The sequence below is a fragment of the Sorex araneus genome, chromosome 9 (genome assembly GCF_027595985.1).
Source record: "Sorex araneus isolate mSorAra2 chromosome 9, mSorAra2.pri, whole genome shotgun sequence".
NCBI classification, from domain to species: Eukaryota; Metazoa; Chordata; class Mammalia; order Eulipotyphla; family Soricidae; genus Sorex; species Sorex araneus.
The window spans coordinates 2695616-2717850 of NC_073310.1; the positions used below are offsets into that span (position 1 = coordinate 2695616).

The following is a 22235-nucleotide window of genomic DNA, read 5'->3' on the forward strand; positions in this document are numbered from 1 at the left end:
CATGACATAAAGGCGGGAGCGGAACCACACACCCGCCAGACAGATGCGCACCTCGTCCCCAGCCTTCTCGCGGGGAGGCGCTGCCCGGGGCCGGCTCGATCCACTCATGAACCTGCCCCACACGCAGGACCACTTTCTGAGAATAAACAACAAGAACTGCTGCGTGTTCCGAGACGACTTCATCCGCAGCGTCCTGCCGCCCGTGCTGGGGCTGGAGTTCGTGTTCGGGGTCCTGGGGAATGGCATCGCCCTGTGGATCTTCTGCTTTCACCTCAAGTCCTGGAAATCCAGCCGGATCTTCCTGTTCAACTTGGCCGTGGCTGACTTTCTCCTGATCATCTGCCTGCCCTTCCTGATGGACAACTACGTGAGGAAGTGGGACTGGAAGTTTGGGGACATCCCCTGCCGGCTGATGCTCTTCATGATGGCCATGAACCGTCAGGGCAGCATCATCTTCCTCACGGTGGTGGCCGTGGACAGGTACTTCCGCGTGGTCCATCCCCATCACACGCTGAACAAGATGTCCAACCGCACGGCGGCTGTCATCTCCTGCCTCCTGTGGGGGGTGACCATCGGCCTGACGTGCCATCTCCTGTACAACCAGATGCTCATCAGGAACGACGGCGCCAACCTGTGCAGCAGCTTCAGCATCTGCCAGACGTTCCGGTGGCACGACGCCATGTTCCTCCTGGAGTTCTTCCTGCCCCTGGGCATCATCGTGTTTTGCTCCGCCAGGATCATCTGGAGCCTGCGGCAGCGCCAAATGGACCGGCACGCCAAGATCAAGAGGGCCATCCACTTCATCCTGGTGGTGGCCGTCGTCTTCATCCTCTGCTTCCTGCCCAGCGTGGCCGTGCGCATCCGCATTTTCTGGCTGCTGTACACGAAGGGCACCGGGGACTGCAGCGTCTACCGCTCCGTGGACCTGGCGTTCTTCATCACGCTCAGCTTCACCTACATGAACAGCATGCTGGACCCGCTGGTCTACTACTTCTCCAGCCCCATCTTCCCCAGCTTCTTCTCCACCCTCGTCACCCGCTGCCTCCGCAGGGCCACGCCCGACGAGCTGCACACGAACCGGAGCACGAGCATGGAGCTCACCGGCGACCTGGACGCCACCCGCAGCCCGCCGGGCCCCTTGATCGCTGGCGCTGGGGAGCCCCGGGGGCCCCCTTGTCTGAGCCCGGCCTCTCACTAGACAACAGAGCCGACCTTTCGGTAGAAGCGCTTCGTCACAACGTGGCGTCATCATGAGCACTGGTCTGCGGTTTCCCGGAGCTCCCAGACTCGGGCTGGGAGTGAGGGGCCGGGAAGCAGAGTGGCCCTCTCGGCTCCCGAGGGTCATCAGGGTCATCGCACAGACCTGGAGGCCCTGACACGTGCACGTCTGACCTCTGACTGGCGCAGAGCTGAAGGCAGCTGAACTGTCCACGTTCCTGCAGAGCCCGGGAGAGACTCCTGGCCCCGGGGACTCTCCGTCCAGCCCGAGGCCAGCCAAGCCAGCCCTGGAACCTCTGGGGGTCACCTGAGTGGGCTCCCGGGTGGTCTGCCGCCTACTGGAATGCCCAATGGGGACAAGGAGAGCCAAGTGAGTGGGGGGGGGGGGTCGTGCCGCCCTCGGGGCAGCCCTGGCATCTTTCCACACACTAGCAGGAACCCAGTCACTCGGGTTCTGCAGGCGCCGTCCATCTCTCAGCCACGCCGCTGGAGCAGACCGCCCGGAGGCCCGCCAGCTCTGCCTACAGTCCGGCGGGAAGGACGGGCCTGGCCCAATAGCTCTGCGCTAACTGGAGCATCAGGGAATAGACAGGGGCTTCTCTGGCGTCCCGTGGGCCAGCAGGGGCCTCCCGGCTCCCCTGCTTGTGTTTCAGTACTTAGAAGTGATCTCCCCTTCAATAAACTGCGTCTGAGACAGTCTGGCGTGGCCTGTGTGTGCGCCAGGGCGCAGAAACCCTGTTCCTGCCTACGCCACCTTTACAGCCTGTCAACCGGGTCCTACAGGGAAGTGCAGAGGAACAAAAGGAGCTCCAGGGAGACGCTTGGCGTGCGGGCCCCTGACCATGTGCACGGTTCCTCCGCAGGAAGCAACCCCCAGTACTGAGCTAGAATTAGCCCCTGAGCACCACCAGGTGTGGCCACTAAACAAACAAAAACAAAAAGGGAAAAAAAGAATACAAATGCTGAATTCTTTGCAAGAGATTCGGTGGAACTGTCTTCTGTCGAGAGAGGGCTGGGGAATGGCTGGGAACAGTGGCGAATGACCAGGTGTGGCACGGGGGCGGGGGGGGGGGGAGGGGAGACCGCTGGCCGGTCACTGTCCATTCTCCCGAGAGTTCGGTGCCGAGAGCTCTTCGGTCTGAGTCCCGAGGCAGCCGTGACGCCAGCGTGGGGCTCTGCGGGGAGGGGAGGAGGGGGAGTATCCTCCAGGATGGTCTCGTCCCCAGCTCCGGTCTGGGAGGAGATGCGCTGGTTTGAGTTCTGACAGGCCCAAGTTTCTGTTACGCTTTCGTTCCCAGCCGCCCTCACTCCTTTCCTTTGGCAAGATGAGGCTTGCCTGGCACCTCGAGTGGGCTCCGGAGAAGGCATGCAGAGCCGGACTCCCAGCCCCCGGGAGTGGCGGGGCGGGAAGAAAGGCAGACGCTCAGGAGTTTCGAAAGCGTCTTCGGAGCTGTTGGCTGGACTGGTTCTCCAGGTAAGTCCTGGAGGCCGCCGGCACGCAGCGGACGTCACCTCGCAGGGGAAGCACAGTGGGGGCAGCTGGCGGACGCAGGGATTCCCCGGCCGAGGGGGACAGCCCCGCTCCTCGGGGCCGCTGCACGCTCCCAGCTCGGCACACCCTCCCTCTGCTTTCAATTTTCTTCTTTTAGTGGGGGAGGGGGCGGGCAGGAAGCTTCTCCTAAAGCAGTGCTCTGAAGGCTCGGGGCGGCTGCGGGTGATTCTCAGCCTGTCGGGCCGATGGTCCTGTCCACGTGCCTCAGGAGGCAGTGCTCCTCAGGCGGTGCTCCTCAGGCCTGCAATGCCGGGGCTCCCCAGGGTTGCTCAGAGGCCTGCGAGAGCCGCCCCCCAAAGCTTGGTGCTGGCTGCATACGTGCACCTCAACTCCGGTACTAGCTCTCCAGTCCCCCCACTTTTTTTTCTTTTTGGGTCACACCCGGCGATGCACAGGGGTCACTCCTGGCTCATGCACTCAGGAATCACCCCTGGCGGTGCTCAGGGGACCATATGGGATGCAGGGATTTGAACCCGGGTCGGTCGTGTGCAAGGCAAACACCCTACCCACTGTGCTATGGCTCCAGCCCCTCCAGTCCCCCCACTTTATGGGGAGGTCCCAGCAGCGCTCAGGGGATGGGATGGTGTGGGGGTTGGAGCTAGGCCTCCTGCACGCGCGCAGCCCCTGGGTTACCCGCAAGCCCCTTCCACCCACCGTCACGGGCAAGCACGGAGTCTGCATGGAGGCATCGGCGGGCGGAGAGGAAACAGGAGCCAGACACTCTCCTCTGACTCTCACTCAAGGTGGGGAGGCAATGAGAAAAGCAGCCGGCCGTGACTGGAAGGGCGTGTGGAAGGCGCTGGGGACTCGGGAGCCGGCAATGCAGGGAGCGGGCTAACGGGGGGAGGGGCCAGGAGTGACCACACGGAACCCGACAAGATGCTGCTGAGAGGAGGAGGGCGCCCAGCACGGGCGGGTGGGGGAGGAGGCCCAGGTGAGGGCTGGCTGGGCGGGCTGTGCAGAAGCAGATCCCCTCCTGGTCTGTCCCACCAGGGCATCGTGGCTGCAGACAAACCAATGAAGGTGTGGGCAAGGGCACCAGCAGCTGATCTGCTCCGTGCCTCACCCCTGCTCAGCCCTGGTGCCGCGCCACACCCATCCCTGGCACATCTTCACCGGCCTTCTTTTCTGAGTTTCTCCTTGAGTCTTGAGTCTTTTTTTTTTTTTTTTTTTGCTTTTTGGGTCACACCCAGCAATGCACAGGGGTCACTCCTGGCTCTGCACTCAGGAATTACCCCTGGCGGTGCTCAGGGGACCATATGGGATGCTGGGAATCGAACCCGGGTCGGCCGCGTGCAAGGCAAGCGCCCTACCCGCTGTGCTATCGCTCCGGCCCCGAGTCTTGAGTCTTGAGTTCCTCCTTTTTTGTCCCTTGTAAAGACACTTGCCACGACCCTGCATCCAGGATGAACTCTGCTCAAGGTCTGCCTTAGTCACACCTGCCCAGACTCCTGTTCCTCATGACTCACGTTCTGAGATGCTGGGAGGTCCCTCTTGAGGGTGAATTGCAGCTGGAGGGGGGCAGGGGGCGGGGAGGGTCAACTCACTGTGATGAAGGACTCACAGTGAGATGAGGGACGTCGTGGTCATCACCTCTCTCTGAGTCGCTGGATCCATAAGACACTGTGCTGTTTCCGTGCAGGATGCTGACTAACTTTAAGGGGAGGTTCTGGTTCCACCTCCCAGAACAGGCTGGAGGCCCAGAGAGTTTGAGGAATGTGAGAGAGGTCCCAGAACCTGTAAGTGATCAGCCCTGAGAACAAACATAGGCAACCTGACTCCTGAGCCTTTGCTCCTAAAATGTCGTAAAAGGACAAAGGACACCACTACAATATTGTCAAACCAGGACCTCGTCACACGTCCTGCTACCACGGGCTGCACTGCACCACTCTTACTACATCTGGAAGAAGAACCTGCCCATGGCTGGAGAGACAGGTCAGTGGGCTGGAGCACAGGCTCCACACGTTTGAGATCTGGGTTTGATCGCCGGCCCCACATTCTCTCCAGAACACCTTTGGGTGCAACCCCCAGCACCAAGTCAGGAATATAGCCTCTGAGCATGACAGATGTGGCCCCCAAGCAAACAAACAAAAACCCGAATTAAATAAAAGAAGGATCTGTAAATGTCCTTCAGTGCAAGGATGCTTAGACAAAGGGTGTTTAACCATCTGTATCAAGAAAAAACTAGGGGGCTGGAGTGTTAGGACAACAGGCAGGGTGTTTGCCTTGCACGTGGCCGACCCGGGTTCAATTCCCAGCATCCCATATGGTCCCCCGAGCACTGCCAGGAGTAACTGCTGAGTGCATGAGCCAGGAGTAACCCCTGAGCATCGCCGGGTATGACCCAAAAAGGAAAAACAAACAAACAAACAAAAAAATGAGAAATAAGGAAAAACTACTGGTGCACACAAGGCCTCAGACAGACTGTTTCCATGTTTACTTTGGGGGCCTCCAAAGCAGTTCTCAGAGCGCCCAGGAGTCCCACCCGTGGTTCTCGGCCGGCTGGTGTGGCTGTTCAATGCAGAGACTCGAGGATATGATGCCCGTGGTGCTCGGGCCCTGAGTGCTCGGGGACCACGTGGTACCAGCAGTCCAGTCTGGGCAGGCACACGCTGGGCACATGCCCTCCCTGCTTTACAGCCCCAGAGCCCGGATGGGCCTGAGAGGCTCTGTGCTGACCAGGGCGGGCGATCTGAAAATGTGAGCGGCTGCACAGTGCAGCCACACGGCATTCTAGAAGCAGGAGACTGTGCAGCGCGCGCACGGTTGCTGGGGCTCGGGGCGGGCTCGCCAGCGCGGTGCAACTGTGCCGTGCGTGCCTGTAGGTGTTTCTGTGGGCGTTTCTTCAAGGCAACAGAACCATCTGTGACTTAAATGTGGTGGCGGTGATACCAATCTACCCAGGGGACGGAACATCACAGATACTGACATGGAGCGGGAGGAGGGTAGAGAGAGGGAAGGGGGGAGGGGAGAGGAAGTGGAGGATAAGAGAGAACAAGGACGCACAGGAAAAAGGATGGGGGGTAGGGGTGCGAGGCGTAGTACAGTGGGGAAGGTGCCTGCCTTGCATGTCCAGACCCAGTTTCGATCCCCAACATCCCATACGGTCCCAAGCAACACCAGGAGTGATTCCCGAGCGACCCCCTGAGCATCACCAGGTGTGGCTCGAAACCAAAACAAACCAAAAACAACCGCAGATGAGCTGGTTTTCTGCACAGGCATGGCCTTCTGCCTGGGGCTCCCAGGGGGGTGAGAGGCTGCTGCGGGCCCCTGTGATTCTGGGGTCTTGGCGGCTTGTAGTGGGAGGTGCACCTCATTCAAAACCAAAAGCCTCGGGAACGAATGTGACCAAGTGCTCAGCTGGTGAAGTCAGGGCAGAAGAAGATTGTGGTATGAAGTTCTGTTCTATGCGCAGGAGGCGTCGACGCAGGCGGGCATGTGTGCGATTCTGTTCCCGACCACCTCCACTGCCCTCCGGACTCAGATCATTCTTCACCTTCTTTTTCGGGCCCCTCAATACCCACAGATGGTCCTTAGGTTCTAAACATCTTTGTGAATCTGAAAAAGGGTCACCCAAAGTAAGCCTGTTCACTGAAAAATAGTAAGATTTAAAACCTGAAAACAGGGACTGGAGTGATAGCACAGCGGGGAGGGCGTTTGCCTTGCATGTGGCCGACCCGGGTTCGATTCCCAGCATCCCATATAGTCCCCTGAGCATGGCCAGGGGTAATTCCTGAGTGCAGAGCCAGGAGTAACCCCTGAGCATCGCTGGGTGTGACCCAAAAAGAAATAATAATAACAATAATAATAATAATAATATAAAAAAATAAAACCTGAAAACATTATGCCTAGTGAAAGGAGTCTGATGCAAAAGGTCACAGACAGTGTGACTCCACTTTAGACAAAACATCCAGAAAAGGCAAAACCAAAACCATAGCAAACGCTACTGGGTGCCAGGGGCTGGGGGAGGAAGTCGGGGAGAGGTGGCTCGAGGGTAAGGGATCTCCTTTTGGGGTGAGGAAAGTGCATCCCCTCTGAAGAACTCGGAGCATGTTTGTGTAACCGTGAGACTATTAAATGCCTCTCACTGTTCCCGTAAAATGGCTTCCCCGGGGGCCTGGCGCTGGTACAGCAGGCAGGGCGCTGGGCTCACACGCAGCTCGCCCGACCCCAGCTCCAGCACCACAGACGGTCCCCCAAGTCCTGCAAGGAGTGATCCCTGACACGGAGCACCACGAGGTGCGGGCCCCAAATAAAAAAATTAAAAAAGAAATAAGTGGTTCATTTTAGGGGCCAGAGAGAGACTTGGCAGCAAACACACGCCCATGCATGCATGTATGAGACCTGGGTTTCTTCTCCAGGGCCACAGAAATAAAATAAGCAAGTCTACAGACACTTGGAAAACTGTCACTGTCATCCCGTTGCTCATCAATTTGCTCGAGCGGGCACCAGTAACGTCTCCATTGTGAGACTAGTTACTGTTTTTGGCAAATTGAATGCACCACGGGTAGCTTGCCAGGCTCTGCCGTGCAGGCGAGATACTCTCAGTAGCTTGCCAGGCTCTCTGAGAGGGGCAGAGGAATCAAACCCGGGTTGGCCGGGTGCAAGGCAAATGCCCTACTGCTGTGCTATCGCTCCAGCCCTTGAAAAACTTCTAAGACCATAAATTTTCTTTAAAATGGTAATAAGTTTAAGAAATAAACAAAATGGTGATAAACTATACATGAAATGGTTAATTCCATGCTATGTGGATTTCACCATTCATAAAAAGTGTACAGTTAAAACCAGTAAAGAGGGGCTAGAGTGATAGCACAGGGGGCTGGGTGTCGGCCTTACACACAGCCAACCTGGGTTCGATCCCTGGCATCCCCGACGGTCCCCCAAGCACCACCAGGAGTAATTCCTGAGTGCAGAGCCAGGAGTAGCCCCCTGAGCACCGGTTGGTGTGACTCAAACATTGAAAACTAAAAACAAAACAAAACCCAGTAAAGGAACCTTGACCAAAAAGCTCCAGCAGTGACCCCCTCAGCCTCCGAGACTGCGCTGAGACGCAAGTGCTCCAGTGTGGCGGGTGGAGGGAGGAACCAGCAGGTACCGTGGCTGCTGCGGGCCAGGCTGGACGGGTCTCATGGAAACGCATTTCTCCGGATGACCCTGTGGAGCGGGCACAGGGGCCCGCGCAGGGCTGAGTGTGTCCCGGATCCTGAAGTCCCAGTCCCTGAGAATGTGACAGCGTGGAGACGGGGCCCTGGAAGTGGCCGGGTAACGTGTGGGGACGGTACAGCACGTGGCGAGGAGCCCTGCCTGGCAAGCGGACGACGACGGGCCCCGTGCATCACAGCACAGGGCCACCGTGACCAGTGCGTCCTCCGACGGGTAAAGGAAGGAGGGGGCTGAGTGCAGAGAGGAAGGGTGAAGTGGGGTGAAACGAGCACCCGCGGGCTCATGTCCTCACAAGAGAGGAGATGCGGTGCTGGGAGACAGAGGCAGGGAGAGGCCCAGGGAGAGGACCGCGACACCGTGACCCTGGGCATCCGCCCCCCGGGAGGGATATGTGAGCCCAGGGGACCCATGGTTGTCCGGACACCTCGTCAGCCCACCGCGCCCGCTCGGCCGGAACATCCCGGGTGTTGATCTAAAGCCGCCCGGGGGCCGTGAGTGTGAGCGGCAGGACACTGCCCGCCGTGCCGCGAGGCCCAGGAATTCAGCTCCAGCAAAGCAGAGAGAGCAGAACAACGGAACGGGCAGCTTGGCTTCTCGTGGGCAAACACTGACAACTGCGCTCTCCTCTCTCGCTCTCTCTCTCCTCTCTCTCTCTCCTCCCTCTGTCTCTCCTCCCTCTCTCTCTCCTCCCTCTCTGTCTCTCTCTCCTCTCTCTTCTCCCTCTCTGTCTCTCTCTCTCTTTCCTCTCTGTCTCTCTCCTCCCTCTCTCCTCCCTGTCTCCTCCCTGTCTCTCTCTCTCTCCTCCCTCTCTTGTCTCTTTCTCCTCTCTCTCTCCTCCCTCTCTCCTCTCTCTCTCCTCCCTCTCTGTCTCTCTCCTCTCTCTCCTCCCTCTCTCCTCTCTCTCTCTCCTCCCTCTCTGTCTCTCTCCTCTCTCTTCTCCCTCTCTGTCTCTCTCTCTCCTCCCTCTCTGTCTCTCTCCTCTCTCTCCTCCTTCTCTCCTCTCTCTCTCTCCTCTCTATCTCTCTCCCTTTCCTCCCTCTCTCTCTCCTCCTTCTCTCTCTCCTCCCTCTCCCTCTCTCTCTCCTCCCTCCTTCTCTCTCTCCCTCTCTCCTCCCTCTCTCTCCTCCCTCCCTCTCTCTCTCCCTCTCTCTCCTCCCTCCCTCTCTCTCTCCCTCTCTCTCCTCCCTCCCTCTCTCTCTCCCTCTCTCTCCTCCCTCCCTCTCTCTCTCCTCCCTCCCTCTCTCTCTCCCTCTCTCTCCTCCCTCCCTCTCTCTCCCTCTCTCTCTCCTCCCTCTCTCTCTCCTCCCTCTCTCTCTCCTCCCTCCCTCTCTCTCTCCCTCTCTCTCTCCTCCCTCTCTCTCTCCTCCCTCTCTCTCTCTCCTCTCTCTCTTTCTTCTCTTCTTCTTCTCTCTCTCTCTCTCCACCTACCAATCACAAATGTTATAAAATGGCATATGTTTTCCAAGTGATGAAAATGTAAGTCCGACTCCTGTGCAGATTCCCCGGGAGGCAGGACACTGATGTTCAATCAGAACTTAGTAAAAACCACTGATTTGGAGCCCTACTAGCCAAAGCCACTAAATTCTTACAGGGTTGGGGAAAGCTCAAGAGGAGAAAGCATAGCTTAAACACACACCCCTGGTGTGTTCGAGGCCCTGAGTTTGACCCCTGGCGCCCCTCGCCCTGCCCTCAGCACCATGGGGTGTGAAGCCAGGGCACCGGCACCAGAGAGAGGACCGCGGTCTCTCGGACCCTGCGAGTGAGGGGCCACAGGGATACAGACTGGGACCAGAGAGACAGAACAGGGAGAAGGCACCTGCCCTGCTCGCAGCCGGCCCAGGTTCGATCTCATCTGGTCCCCCGAGCTCCGCTAGGAGTGATCCCTGAGCCCTCCAGGAGTGATCCCTGAGCCGGCAACAGGAGTGAGCCCTGGGCAAGGCAGGCGGGGGGCAGGGAGGCGGCGGCTTCGGCGGATCCCTCTGAGCCTACCGGACGGTCTCGTACTCGTTTCCAGACCGGAAAGCACGGCCCGGCCAGGCGAACCGGCTCACGCCAGGCGTTCTGACCCCGAGAATTCCCAATAACCAAAAGCCGATGACGAGGATGAGCAGTGCTGGCCTGGCACCCGGCTGGCTGGGCTCGGGGCTCTGTTCCCACCGTGCCGGGAGCCTCTGCAGTGCTGAGTCCTTTACAGGAGACAAACAAATGCCTCATGGAGCAAATCACCCAACAGGGAGGCGCCCGGGAGCCCCCAGGTCAGGGCCAGTCGGTCAGCGGCACAGCCGCCACCTACGACTCATGCCTGGCTTCTTTTTTTTTGTTTGTTTTTTTTTGCTTTTTGGGATGCACAGGGGTCACTCCTGGCTCTGCACTCAGGAATTACCCCTGGCGGTGCTCAGGGGACCATATGGGATGCTGGGAATCGAACCCGGGTCGGCCGCGTGCAAGGCAAAAGCCCTACCCGCTGTGCTGTCGCTCCAGCCCCTCATGCCCGGCTTCTGCCGCGCGTGCGTGGGGAGGGAGGCATGCAGCTCGGCTCGAGGGCACCTGCCTGGCATGAGTGAGACCCTGAGTTCCATCCGTGGCACCACAGAAAATAAATAACCAGCAGAGAGCAGGGTGAGAGAAAAAGGGGAAAGTGGGAGGAAGCGGAGCACGTGGGGGTAACTGGGGAGACGGGGGGACCCTGAGTGAGAAGGTGCAGCAGTTGGACGGCGACAGGAAGGTCCCTGCGAGGCCTTGGAGAGGGAGGTCGCACTCACAGCCGGGCACGGCCAGGCACAGCTCCTGGTCCTGCACGCGGGAGGGAAGTGCTTCCCAAGTGGGGAAAGGGAAGACGCTCACGGAGGAAAACACTTTCCTCGCATAGGAAAGGTGCTAGAAGAGGAAGGAAAGGAGAAACTTCCCAGCTGAGGGAAGACGGAGCAGCAGGCGAGCTGCCGGGACAGCCCGACGCCTGGGAGAGAGAGGGGAAACGCGTACGGCAGACGCTCAGAGTCGAAGCGAAGCGAAGGCAACACATCGGGAAGGGAACCGGTGACAAACGTCAGGGCAGCTCAGCGAAACAGGGGTGCGACGTGGGGAGCACTGTGTTCCTCCACAGGCCGATTTTTACGGGGGCAAGGGAGGAGGGGGGAGGGGGGGAGCCGGAGAAAGTGCTTTGGGTGCAGGATGTGGTTAGTTCGATCTTCTGGTTATCAGAGAAAGGAAGCAGGCACCTCCCCATCCCAGTCTGGGAATGCAAAAGCTCGGAAAGAAAAGGCGGATATATTCGACTATGTAAACACGAAAATGTTTTGTGTGACAAAAGATACCATAAATAAAGCCAGTTCCAGTGGTGGAGCTGGACAAATATTTGCAGTATAAACAAGAGTCGCCAACCCCTGCCGACCACTAGTGTGTGCCGGGTGCTGCGAGGGTACTTCGAATGCCACCTCTGTGAGCTCACTGGCACCCAGACGAGGATGGTGGGGGTGTGGGTAATAACAAAGACTGTCATAAAGATGAGTCAGCTGAGGCACGCCGGGGGCAAAATGACTCTCTGAGGTCCCATGGTCAGCCAGGGGCTGAGCTCTGGGTGACCCGCTGGCTGTCTGACCCAGAGCCAACGGTCTTAATCATTTGTCAGTGATTGAGTCAAAGGTCAACTGGACACTAAATAAAGAAAATTTACAAATTGACTTAAACCAGACAAACAACCAACAGGGAAATGAATGTGGACTATAAAAAGACGGTTCAGGGAGGGGCGGCGCCAAATGACCCCGAGGGGTAGGAAGGAGGCAAGGAGATGCCAACAGCCTGGGTGCAGCTGGCGTGAGCCACAAGCAGCCCACGGCCACAGGCACAGGAAGAAGCAGGAAGGACGGTCTCCCCCCACCCCCCACCCCAGCTAGGGAGGGCACACTGGCCTCGGCTGGGCACACGGACACCACACCAGCCCTTTCCCCCACTAGCCCCACTCCTGGGAATCTCCTGAAGAAACACAAACAGCCACACCGAAGGACAGGGAGGCTCCAACAGCGCTCCTTTTTTTTTTTTTTCTTTTTGGGTCACACCCAGCGATGCTCAGGGGGTACTCCTGGCTCTGCACTCAGGAATTACTCCTGGCGGTGCTTGGGGGACCATATGGGATGCCGGGGATCGAACCCAGGTCGACCGTGTGCAAGGCAAATGTCCTACCCGCTGTGCTATCACTCCAGCCCCCCAGCGCTCTTTTTTGTGTTGGAAAGCTGGCCTCAGGAAACGCCTGTGCAGAGGGAGGCCCGTGGTGGCCGTGGCCGCAGCCCTGGTGGCCGGCCCACAGGTGAACACTGAGTTCCCCCTGACCCAACCATTCCGCGTCTGCGAAGCCACCCGCGAGAAAGGCAAGCGGGTGTTCCACCAGAAGCCGGAACACAGGCACTCTAACACCGGCACTGCGAAGGCCGGAATAACTCAAATGTCCATCACCAGATGACCGTGGCTCTGTCCACAGCAAAGCAAATGGCTCTGTCCACAGAGGGAGCGGGATTCAGACACAGAGCCGGATGGAGTCCCTGAGCCCGGGACGGACGCAGGGCAAGTGGTCGGGCACGTGCTGAGCACGGCCGGAGCCCTGAGCGCTCCCTGGCACCAGGCCAGCTGAGGGCGGCCCGTGGTCACTGAGGCGCCAGCCAAGTCCCATGAATAAGAAGTGTGCACACGTGCTGTGATGCAGGAACCTCGCGGACCAGGCACAGAGCAGAGCAGGCAGCTGCAGGTCCACCGACGGTCAGGGAGCAGACAGGCCCGTCGCGCGGCCCGGGGGCAGGTTCACAGGGGCCGGGCCGAGGGAGGCGTGGCGGGGAGTGACGCCCACTCCGGGGGCCTGGACTATCCCTCTGGGGTGAAAAACTGTGTTTGGGACGTGACAGTCGTACAACACTGTAAACTCAGTTCCCGTTGCTTTGAGTTTGCAACAGGGCCCAGAGCACAGAGCTTCTGAGGCACCTGCCGCGCCTGTGGCCAACTCGGGTTCGATCCCTGGTGGGAGGCCGAGAGAGAACCTCACATGTGCCACGACAGGCTGCTCTGCATCAAGACAGGCAGTAGCCTAAGTTTCTGCTCCCCCTTCCCCGTCCCCAGGGAACTCCCTGAGGCTGTCCGCGGCTGCAGTGGGAGCCCCCTAGACGCCCCCAGCCAGTCCTGTTTAAGCGGGCACCTGGGCACAGCAGACAGGCACGGCCAGTTAGCCCACGGACTCGCGTCTGCTTTGCGAAATCCTTGGGGACACTGCTAAACACTGCTCATGTAACCGTACGCCATAGAATGTCCCCTGCAACGTGCGCTGGGGTCTTTTGTCAAGACTCCACTGCGTTGGGGGGCTGGAGCGACAGCACAGCGGGGAGGGCTTTTGCCTTGCACAGAACTGACCCGGGTTTGAATCCCAGCATCCCATATGGTTCCCTGAGCACTGCCAGGAGGAATTCCTGAGTGCAGAGCCAGGAGTCAGCCCTGTGCATCGCCGGGTGTGACCCAAAACGCCAAAAAAAAAAAAAAAAAAAGACTGCACTGCATTGGAGGGGAGTCGGACCCTCGCGGGAGCTAGCAGTAAAGGGGCCTTGCGCCCCGCCCGGCCAGCGTGGGAGCGAGATTCCCTTCCGGGCACCCCACGGGGTTCCTGCGTCCCGCTGGGAATCTGCCCTGGTGCCGCAGTGGACACCCCCACTCCCACAGCCCCACCGGTCTCACTCGTGCCACACGCAGCGCGCTCTGTGCCCACCCCAGGACCCGGCCGCCCCCCAAACCAGCTGCTCCCCTGCAGTGCTCGGCCCGGCCTCCCCCCCAACCAGCTGCCCCCCCTGCAGTGCTCGGCCCGGCCTCCCCCCCAACCAGCTGTCCCCCCTGCAGTGCTCGGCCCGGCCGACCCTCCCAAACCAGCTGCCCCCCTGCAGTGCTCGGCCCGGCGGACCCCCCAAGCAAGCTGCTCCCCTGCAGTGCTCGGCCCAGCAGCCCCCAAAGCAGCTGCCCCCCTGCAGTGCTCGGCCCGGCGGACCCCCCAAGCAAGCTGCTCCCCTGCAGTGCTCGGCCCAGCAGCCCCCAAAGCAGCTGCCCCCCTGCAGTGCTCGGCCAGGCCGCCCCCCCCCCCCCCCGAACCAGCTGCCCCCCTGCAGTGCACGGTGCGCGATCCAACCCCACCTACTGAGGCACGTTCCAGAATGTTCCAGCGTGAGGGACGAGGCCATCATCCCTCCTCTCGGGGACGCGACGCTCCGGCACCCGCCGGGCGCTCGGCTGTGCCCGTGGAAAGATCTGGAAGCTCTCTGCGGCGGGTTGCCCGGGGCCACGCGCCTTCCGGGGCATCTGCGCATGCTCAGACGCGCGTGGGCGCCCGGGCTGTGGCCCCCTCCCGGGGCTCCCCTGGCCGTGACCCCGCACCCCGCGGCGGAAGGTGTGAGGGAGGCCCTCGGCCCGCCTTCCAGAACGGGTCCCGGAATTCTGCTCCCACGCGCCTGACGCTCGAGAGTGGGGAGGGGGCTGCAGGGGTGAAGGGCCGGGGGCCCGCGGGGGGCCGTGACGCCCCCCGGCCAGCGCCTGCGCCTGGGCCCGGAGCCGCCCACGCCGGAGCTAGTGGCTGGCCGGAGTGAGGGCAGAGGGCAGGGCGCTCCCCCGCGTGCAGCCCACCCGGGTCCCGAGCCCTGCCAGCACGACCCCGGAGTGTAGAACCAGGTGCCCCCTGAGCGCAGCCACGCGCGGCACAAAAACAGACGAACAAAAAGCGCAGAGGAATCGAGCGCTGCTCCGTGCCGGTGTGCGTGAACCCGAGCACTGCAGAGGGAGGAAGCCTGGCACAGGACAGCCCTGAGCTGGGAGGGGTCGGTGACCCTGAAACTCAAGCGGCAGATCCACAGGCAGGAAGAGATCTGGGGGCGCCCTCGGGTGGGGGTCTCTGAAGGGTGTGATGCGAGCGTTTGGGGTCAGTGATGTAACTGTAACCAGGGGCTTGGTGCCAGGGCGGCTGAGAGCCAGTTGGAGGCGAGACCGGACGACGGGCAGAGAGAAGGAGCCCCCTTGACCACGTGCAGGCAGGTTGGAAGATGGGGACGCGTGTCCTCAAAGCCACCGCCGTGTCTGCGTGGTCACAAGAAGGGGTTTGTAGAGACAGAAAAGGAACTGCCCCTTCAGGAAGAGCCGCACCCGGCCGGTGGGTGCCCTGGAGACCAGGAAATTCGCTCCCAGCCCATCAGTGGCACATTCCACTGTGACTGCAAATAGATTCCAGTGACAGTTCCGTCCTCTTGTCCTTTAGGAAAGGGGCTGGGGGTGGGGCAGTCTGGCATGTGCAAGCACCCAACCAGACAAGGTTTTGGTTTCTAATACTCGAATCCAAACCCTGGATTCTTTGGGTGATTGTGCAACGTTATAAATGGAGCAGATACCACACTGGATTGTACTTTTTTGTTTTTGGCCACACCTGGCAATGCTCAGGGTTTGCTCCTGGCTCTGTGCACGGGGATCTGTGCTTGGGGAGTCACTTGGGGTGCTGGGAATAGAACCCGGGTCAGCCGTGTTTCCAAGCAAGCACCTTATTTTGAATAATGAAAATTACTCATTTTCATCGTTTATATTTCCTGTGAAGGGCTGGAGCGATGGCACAGTGGTAAGGGCGTTTGCCTTGCACGCAGCCGATGCAGGTTCGATTCTTCCGACCCGCTCGGAGATCCCGGCAAGCTACCGAGTGTATCTCGCCCATACAGCAGAGCCTGGCAAGCTACCTGTGGTGTATTTGGTATGCCAAAAACAGTCACGAGTCTCACAATGGAGACATTACTGATCCCCGCTTGAGCAAATCAATCAGCAACGGGATGACATTTACAGTGATACAGTGATATTTCCCATTATGACAATGAGAAAATGTCATTTCATTATGTGAATTTTACCTGAATTAAAAAAAAATAAAGGTGTTTTGGAAATTCCACTGAGAATTCTTTTTTTTTGCTTTTTGGGTCACACCTGGCGATGCACAGGGGTTACTCCTGGCTCTGCACTCAGGAATTACCCCTGGCCATGCTCAGGGGACCATATGGGATGCTGGGATTTGAACCCGGGTCGGCCACACGCAAGGCAAACGCTCTACCCGCTGTGCTATCGCTCCAGCCCCTCCACTGAGAATTCTTAAGGAGCTGTTTGCTTAGAGTGCAAGGGAGGAAGTGAAGAACAAACCAGAAATGCAAAGTTGGAGAGGAGAGAGAGAGAGAGACAGAAACAGAGACAGAGACAGACAGAGAGAGATGGGGGGACAGACAGGATGGACAGGTTTTTGGTGCGACAGTCAAGTAGCTGCAGCGTCCCCAGCTCTGACAGTCGTGTGGGCCCCAAACACCGGCGCCTGTGGGGCTCTCAGCCTGGGGGTGTGCACTTGCGTCTAGCAGATACGGAACCAGCAATGAGGAACTGCACGGCACCCCCGCTGTGTCTCACAGCCAGGGCTCTGCACTGTTCGTGGGCAGGACACTCCGCTCTCCTGTGGTTCTGGAAAGTGGGACGGGGACCCCCGCTCAGGTGCCAGCTCCCCCCCACACGTGGGAAGGCGGGAGAAGGGGGTGGAGAGGGCGTTTCTTGGGGCATTTCGGGGCTAACGCCAGGGATTAATGCCCAACTGGTGGGTTTGATCTTGATCTGCTGTGTTTCTTGGCGCTTGTGTGTAATTGTGTCATGTGCAAACCATGAAAACAAACGGGTCCCGTTGCCTGCAGTGAAAACACGTTTCTCGGCAGAGGATTGAAGGTGACAGGCTTTGCCTTTCTTGGTGTGTGTGTGGGGGCACACTAGCGTCTGGGGGAGACCCCCGGTAACTCCCATCGGTCCCTCTGGCTGTGCCCTGGGGTCTGGGAGCATCTTCTGGGTGGGCTGAATCCTGAGTCGGTGGGTCTGAGCTGGAGGTGCGGTGCTGATTCAGGAAATCTCCAAGCCCCGGGAATGTGAGATATTTCCAAAACAACGAGCAAGTGTTTGGAAATAAAAGGAAAGAAAACACGAGCCCCCGCTGACTCGGGGCTGCCAGTGAGGACGCGGAGTTCGACCCAAAGGGCATCGACCCTGCAGGCTGCAGAGAGAACGGAGGGAAAAGCTGGGAAACACCCCCCCCCACACACACACCCCACCTACCCCCAGAACCCAGTTCAGTGGAGTAATTAAAGCACGTGAGACAGAGTAACACCCGAACAACAGGATCCAGGAGAGAGACTAGCTTCTGAGATAAAAACCTGAGAAATGGGCTGAGGAGAGGACAGAAGCATGGGCGAGGCCCTGACCTTGGTCCCGGGCATCCCACACCTCTCCCCGGCACCGCTGCCACACCCCTGCTGACCCCTGGCACCCCCAGGGCCGCCCCTGCCGGGCCCAGGCATAGCCAGGTGCAGTTGCCCTTGAATAGGAAAGTCAGTGCCATAGTACAGCGGGTGGGGCACTTACCTTGCATGTGGTGAACCCGGGTTCGACCCCTGGCACCACATGGGATCCCCAAAGCCTGCCTGAGCTCAGAGCCAGGAGTCAGCCCTGCCAGATGTGGCCCAGGAAAAACCAACACCAAGCAAACAAACAAGCAACTCTGGAAAACGGACATCTGGCGTCGGGACAAAAACATTCAAAGATGGGGCTGGAGTGATAGCACAGCGGGGAGGGCGTTTGCCTTGCACGCGGCCGACCCGGGTTCGAATCCCAGCATCCCATAGGGTCCCCTGAGCACCGCCAGGAGTAATTCCTGAGTGTAGAACCAGGAGTAACCCCTGTGCATCGCCGGGTGTGACCCAAAAAGCAAAAAAAAAAAAAAAAAAAAAATCCACATTCAAAGATGCTTATTAGGTACAATTGGGGGGAAAGAAGTAAAGATTTTCCCGTCCAATTATGAAAGAGTCATGATTATTTTTCGGAAGAACAAGGTTCCTCTCTGATTCGGCCAGAGACAGGCAGGGACCCCGAGGAAGAGTGAGGGGCGCAGAGCACTGGACTCGTGAGCCTGTGCTCATGGTCTGCACCTTCCCACCGACTCTCAACTCTGTTCTCGGTGCCGGCAGCTTCTCTGTCCACCATCCCAAGCTGCAAATCCTAACTGCAAGCACCACAAAACACGAGTGCGGGGACTGGAGCGATAGCACAGTGGGGAGGGCATTTGCCTCGCACGCAGCCGACCTGGGTTCGAGTCCTGGCATCCCATATGGTCCCCCGAGCACCGCCAAGAGTAATTCCTGAGTGCAGAGTCAGGAGTGACCCCTGTGCATTGGGGAGCGTGACCTCTAGTGAGAACTGCAATTTAAAAAGTCCAACTTCTGGGGCTGGAGTGATAGCACAGCGGGCAGGGCGTTTGCCTTGCACGCGGCAAACCTGGGTTCGACTCCCAGCATCCCATATGGTCCCCCGAGCACCGCCAAGAGTAATTCCTGAGTGCAGAGTCAGGAGTGACCCCTGTGCATTGGGGAGCGTGACCTCTAGTGAGAACTGCAATTTAAAAAGTCCAACTTCTGGGGCTGGAGTGATAGCACAGCGGGCAGGGCGTTTGCCTTGCACGCGGCAAACCTGGGTTCGACTCCCAGCATCCCATATGGTCCCCCGAGCACCGCCAGGAGTAATTCCTGAGTGCATGAGCCAGGAGTAATCCCTGTGGATCACTGGGTGTGACCCAAAACGGAAAAAAAAAAAAAAGGTAAAAAAGTCCAACTTCCAGACAGGAGGGCAGGGGACGGGGGACATGTGGGGACCGGGAGTCGGTGTTGAAAGGGGCGAGAGTCCCGAGTTTTGCAAGATGAAAGCGAGCGGGGATGGAGTGGCGGTGGTGTCGCAACGTGGGTTACTTAAGGCCACTGAACAGCACTCAAATATGGGTAAGATGGTACGTTTTTATGCCATTTTGCAACCATTCTTAAAAGGCTTCATGTCGGGCTGGAGCGATAGCACAGCGGGTAGGGCGTTTGCCTTGCATGCGGCCGACCCGGGTTCGATTCCCAGCATCCCATATGGTCCCCTGAGCACCGCCAGGAGTAACTCCTGAGTGCAGAGCCAGGAGTAACCCCTGTGCATTGCCGGGTGTGGCCCAAAAAAAAAAAAAAGGCTTCACGTCGACAAGAGATAGAATCTGGTTCCTAATCGCTCCTGGGATCTGGATCTGGGTGCCCGCGGCGTGGGTGTGCCCTGGAAACTTCTGCTCGCTCTCCGAATCTTCTCATCAGCACAGCTGAGATGCTGATTGCGATCAGAGGCTAGGTAGGGGAGCACTGTCTCCCAGGGAGGGGAGTTCTGCGGCCCAGAGCGGTGGGTAGTACAGCAGGGAGGGCGCTTGCCTGGCACCCGGCCGACCTGGGCTCAAGCCCCGGCAGCCCGTCTGGTCTCCTGAGCCCCGCCTGGAGTGACTCCTGAGTGCAGAGCCGGAAGTAACCCCCGAGCACTGCCCCGTGTGGTCCCCTCCAAAAAAATATATATCACCAGAAAGGGAGGAGATTGTCTCTGAGGCGGAAGCAGGACGGAGGGAAAGATGGCGCTGTGGGTGAGGAGGCAGCCCCGCCACCCTCACTTCACGCTGTCTGGAACCCCGGGGAGTGACCTCGCAGGTGGAGGCCCCAGATGAGACCAGGTGGGTGCGGGGAGGGCTGGGCTCGGGCCCGTGCCTGGCTGCCTTGTACGTGGCCTGAGTGACCCGCACCCCGGATGGTGCCCTGAGCACAGGAGCGAGCCCTGAGCAACACTGGGTGTGGCCCCCAACCAACCAAAACAACAAAATGACAGAATCACCCAGGCGAGGGTGGGCTGTTTGTCCAAGAGAGGGAAGAGCTACGGGGAGGGCAAACGGGAGCACTGAGCCGGGAGCACAGAGCCGCCCCGGCAGAGAAGGGACGGACTTTCCTGGCAACCTTCCTTTTTCTTTGTTGCTGCTTTTGGTCCACAGCCGGAGGTGCCCGGGGCTTACTCTGGCTCTGCACTCAGGAGTCACTCCTGGGGACCGGCTGGGGTGTGGGGGATTGAAGCCATCGGCCTCCTGCAAGGCAAACGCCCTCCCAGCGGTGCTGTCGCTCAGGCCCAGCCCTGGCGCCTGCTGGCACCTCCACCCGGAGGACGATTCCCTAATGTCTCGCGCCCAGTGAGTGGCAGCTCGAGGGGCAGCCCTGAGGGGAGGAAGTTTCTCTTCTGCCCCTGCAGGGGCCAGGCTGGAGGCCGAGGGGCCACACTTCCCTGTCCCACTTCCTCCTCCCGCCCACTCCCGGCCTCCGCTTTCTCTCTTCTTCGCAACCAACCCTCACCTCTTCCATTCTTCGCCTTCCCTTTTCTCCCTTTCAGCTTCTCTTTTTTCCTAATAAGCCCATAAATAGCAAGTGGAGAGTATAGAACCCCCCGCCCCGAAGTCATCTAGGCTGAACAAGAAGCCCATGACTGGGGCTGGAGCGACAGCACCGCGGGGAGGGCGTTTGCCTTGCACGTGGCCGACCTGGGTTCAATTCCCGGCATCCCATATGGTCCCCCACGCACCGCCGGGGTAATTCCTGAGTGCAGAGCCAGGAGTAACCCCTGAGCATTCCCGGGTGGGACCCAAAAAAGAAAAAAAATAAAGCCCACGACAGACTTCCTGACCAAGACCCCCAGCAAGTGCTACCATGCAGCCCCCTCCCCCTTGGAGAGCTCCCGTCTGGCAGGGGTGAGGCCGAGTAGGATCCCGCCACCACCCCACATGCCGGATTTCGAGTAGTCTCGAAGCCCCGGGCCAGATGTGAGAGGGGCTTGGATTTTCAGTGATGTGAGGAGCGACCGACCACCTGTGAATGATGAGCGACCACCATTCTCTGTGGAGACGGAATTCTGGTTGGTCCCAGTGGCCGAGCACTTGTTTGGTGAGGCCCTGGGTTTGACCCCCAACAATGACCTTCCCCTTGGCCCCCCAAAACAATTGTTCCATTAAGTGTGCTCGTTGCATAGCAAACAGGGGCTTCGTGTTCGGAGCTCCCCGTGCTGATGGCTCTGGCTAGCTGGCCTCACCTGGGGCCAGGGGTCACTGGAGCAGTACCGGGGGCTGCAGGGAGACGTGTGGCTTCTGGGCCCACCAGCCTTACCGTTAGGGGTTTCCACTTTTGTTACCGACCCAAGCTTGGAAAAGGGGTGACTCGCTCCTGTTAGGTTTAAGGGGGCCCGCAGAGCAGGGGGCCCTCCTCACACATGCAGGGTGCTCATGTTTGAACATCATCATCATCATCATCATCATCATCATCATCAAAGAGAGAAGCCCAGGGGGCCACTCACGCTTTCTTCGTTCTTTTTGTTTGTTTGTTTTGCTTTTTGGGTCACATCCAGCAATGCACAGGGGTTCCTCCTGGCTCTGCACTCAGAACTTACTCCTGGCGGTGCTCGGGGAACCCTATGGGATGCCGGGAATCAAACCTGGGTTGGCCACATGCAAGGCAAGGGCCCTCCCCACTGTGCTTTTTTTTTTTCTTTTTGGGTCACACCCAGTGATGCACAGGCATCACTCCTGGCTCTGCACTCAGGAATTACTCCTGGCGGTGCTCAGGGAGACCATATGGGATGCTGGGAATCGAACCTGGCTTGGCCGCATGCAAGGCAAACGCCCTACCCGCTGTGCTATCGCTCCGGCCCCTCATGCTTTCGCATTATGTGATGATTAAAGCTTTCCTAGAAATCATCTCCATGTGACCAAAACACCAACCGTAGAGCATGTGGCCTTGGGGGACGGCAAGTGTGAAAGGGGTTTCGTAAGTCACCACTTCTCCTTTAGAGGTGATGAGCAAAGCGTCTTATACAGATTAAAAATAAAGCGATTGTTAGAGAGGACTTGGGGGGGGGGGGGGAAGAGCTGACAAATACGACAGTCTCGTCTGTCCGGGCTCAGCATACCAGCTCTGTGACTCTGCGGAATGGCCTGTTGCTCCTGTGCCCTCCCACTCCACGCCGCGTCAGAGAGACCGGGCGGGCACCGACTGGGCAAAGAGGGACTGGGCAGAGATGCAGAACTGCAGGCAAGGCAGGGGGCAAATGACAGATGGCAGAGTCTGCTTTGGATTGGGGGCCACACCTGGGGGCTATACTTGAGCGTTAGCGTTGCTACTGGCTGCGCCCGGGGAAGCGATGGGGCTCAGACCCCCGCAGGCAGAGTCTATGCTCTCACCCACCCTCCCGGCCCTCTGGCTCCTGGCTGGAGAGTTCTTTGTTTCTCTATTCTGGTGACACTCACGCTCAGCGGTGCTCAGGGCTTACTCCTGATTCTGCACTCAGGGATCACTCCTGACAGGGCCCAGGGGGCTGTCAGTGGTGCCGGGGATCGAACCCAGGCTGGCTACGTGCAAGC

The 22235-nt window shown here is 59.1% G+C and overlaps 1 protein-coding gene and 1 pseudogene across 1 annotated transcript; one reads left to right on the forward strand and one right to left on the reverse strand.

Annotated features, from left to right (window-relative positions):
• The first annotated feature begins 106 nt into the window (after nt 1–106).
• Nucleotides 107–1198, forward strand: HCAR2 (hydroxycarboxylic acid receptor 2). The gene has a single exon (XM_004611156.2). The coding sequence runs from the start codon at nt 107–109 to the stop codon at nt 1196–1198; it is 1092 nt and encodes a 363-aa protein (XP_004611213.1).
• A 1443-nt stretch (nt 1199–2641) lies between these two features.
• Nucleotides 2642–22235, reverse strand: part of LOC101543579 (zinc finger CCHC-type and RNA-binding motif-containing protein 1-like) — a 30113-nt pseudogene continuing 10519 nt past the window's right edge.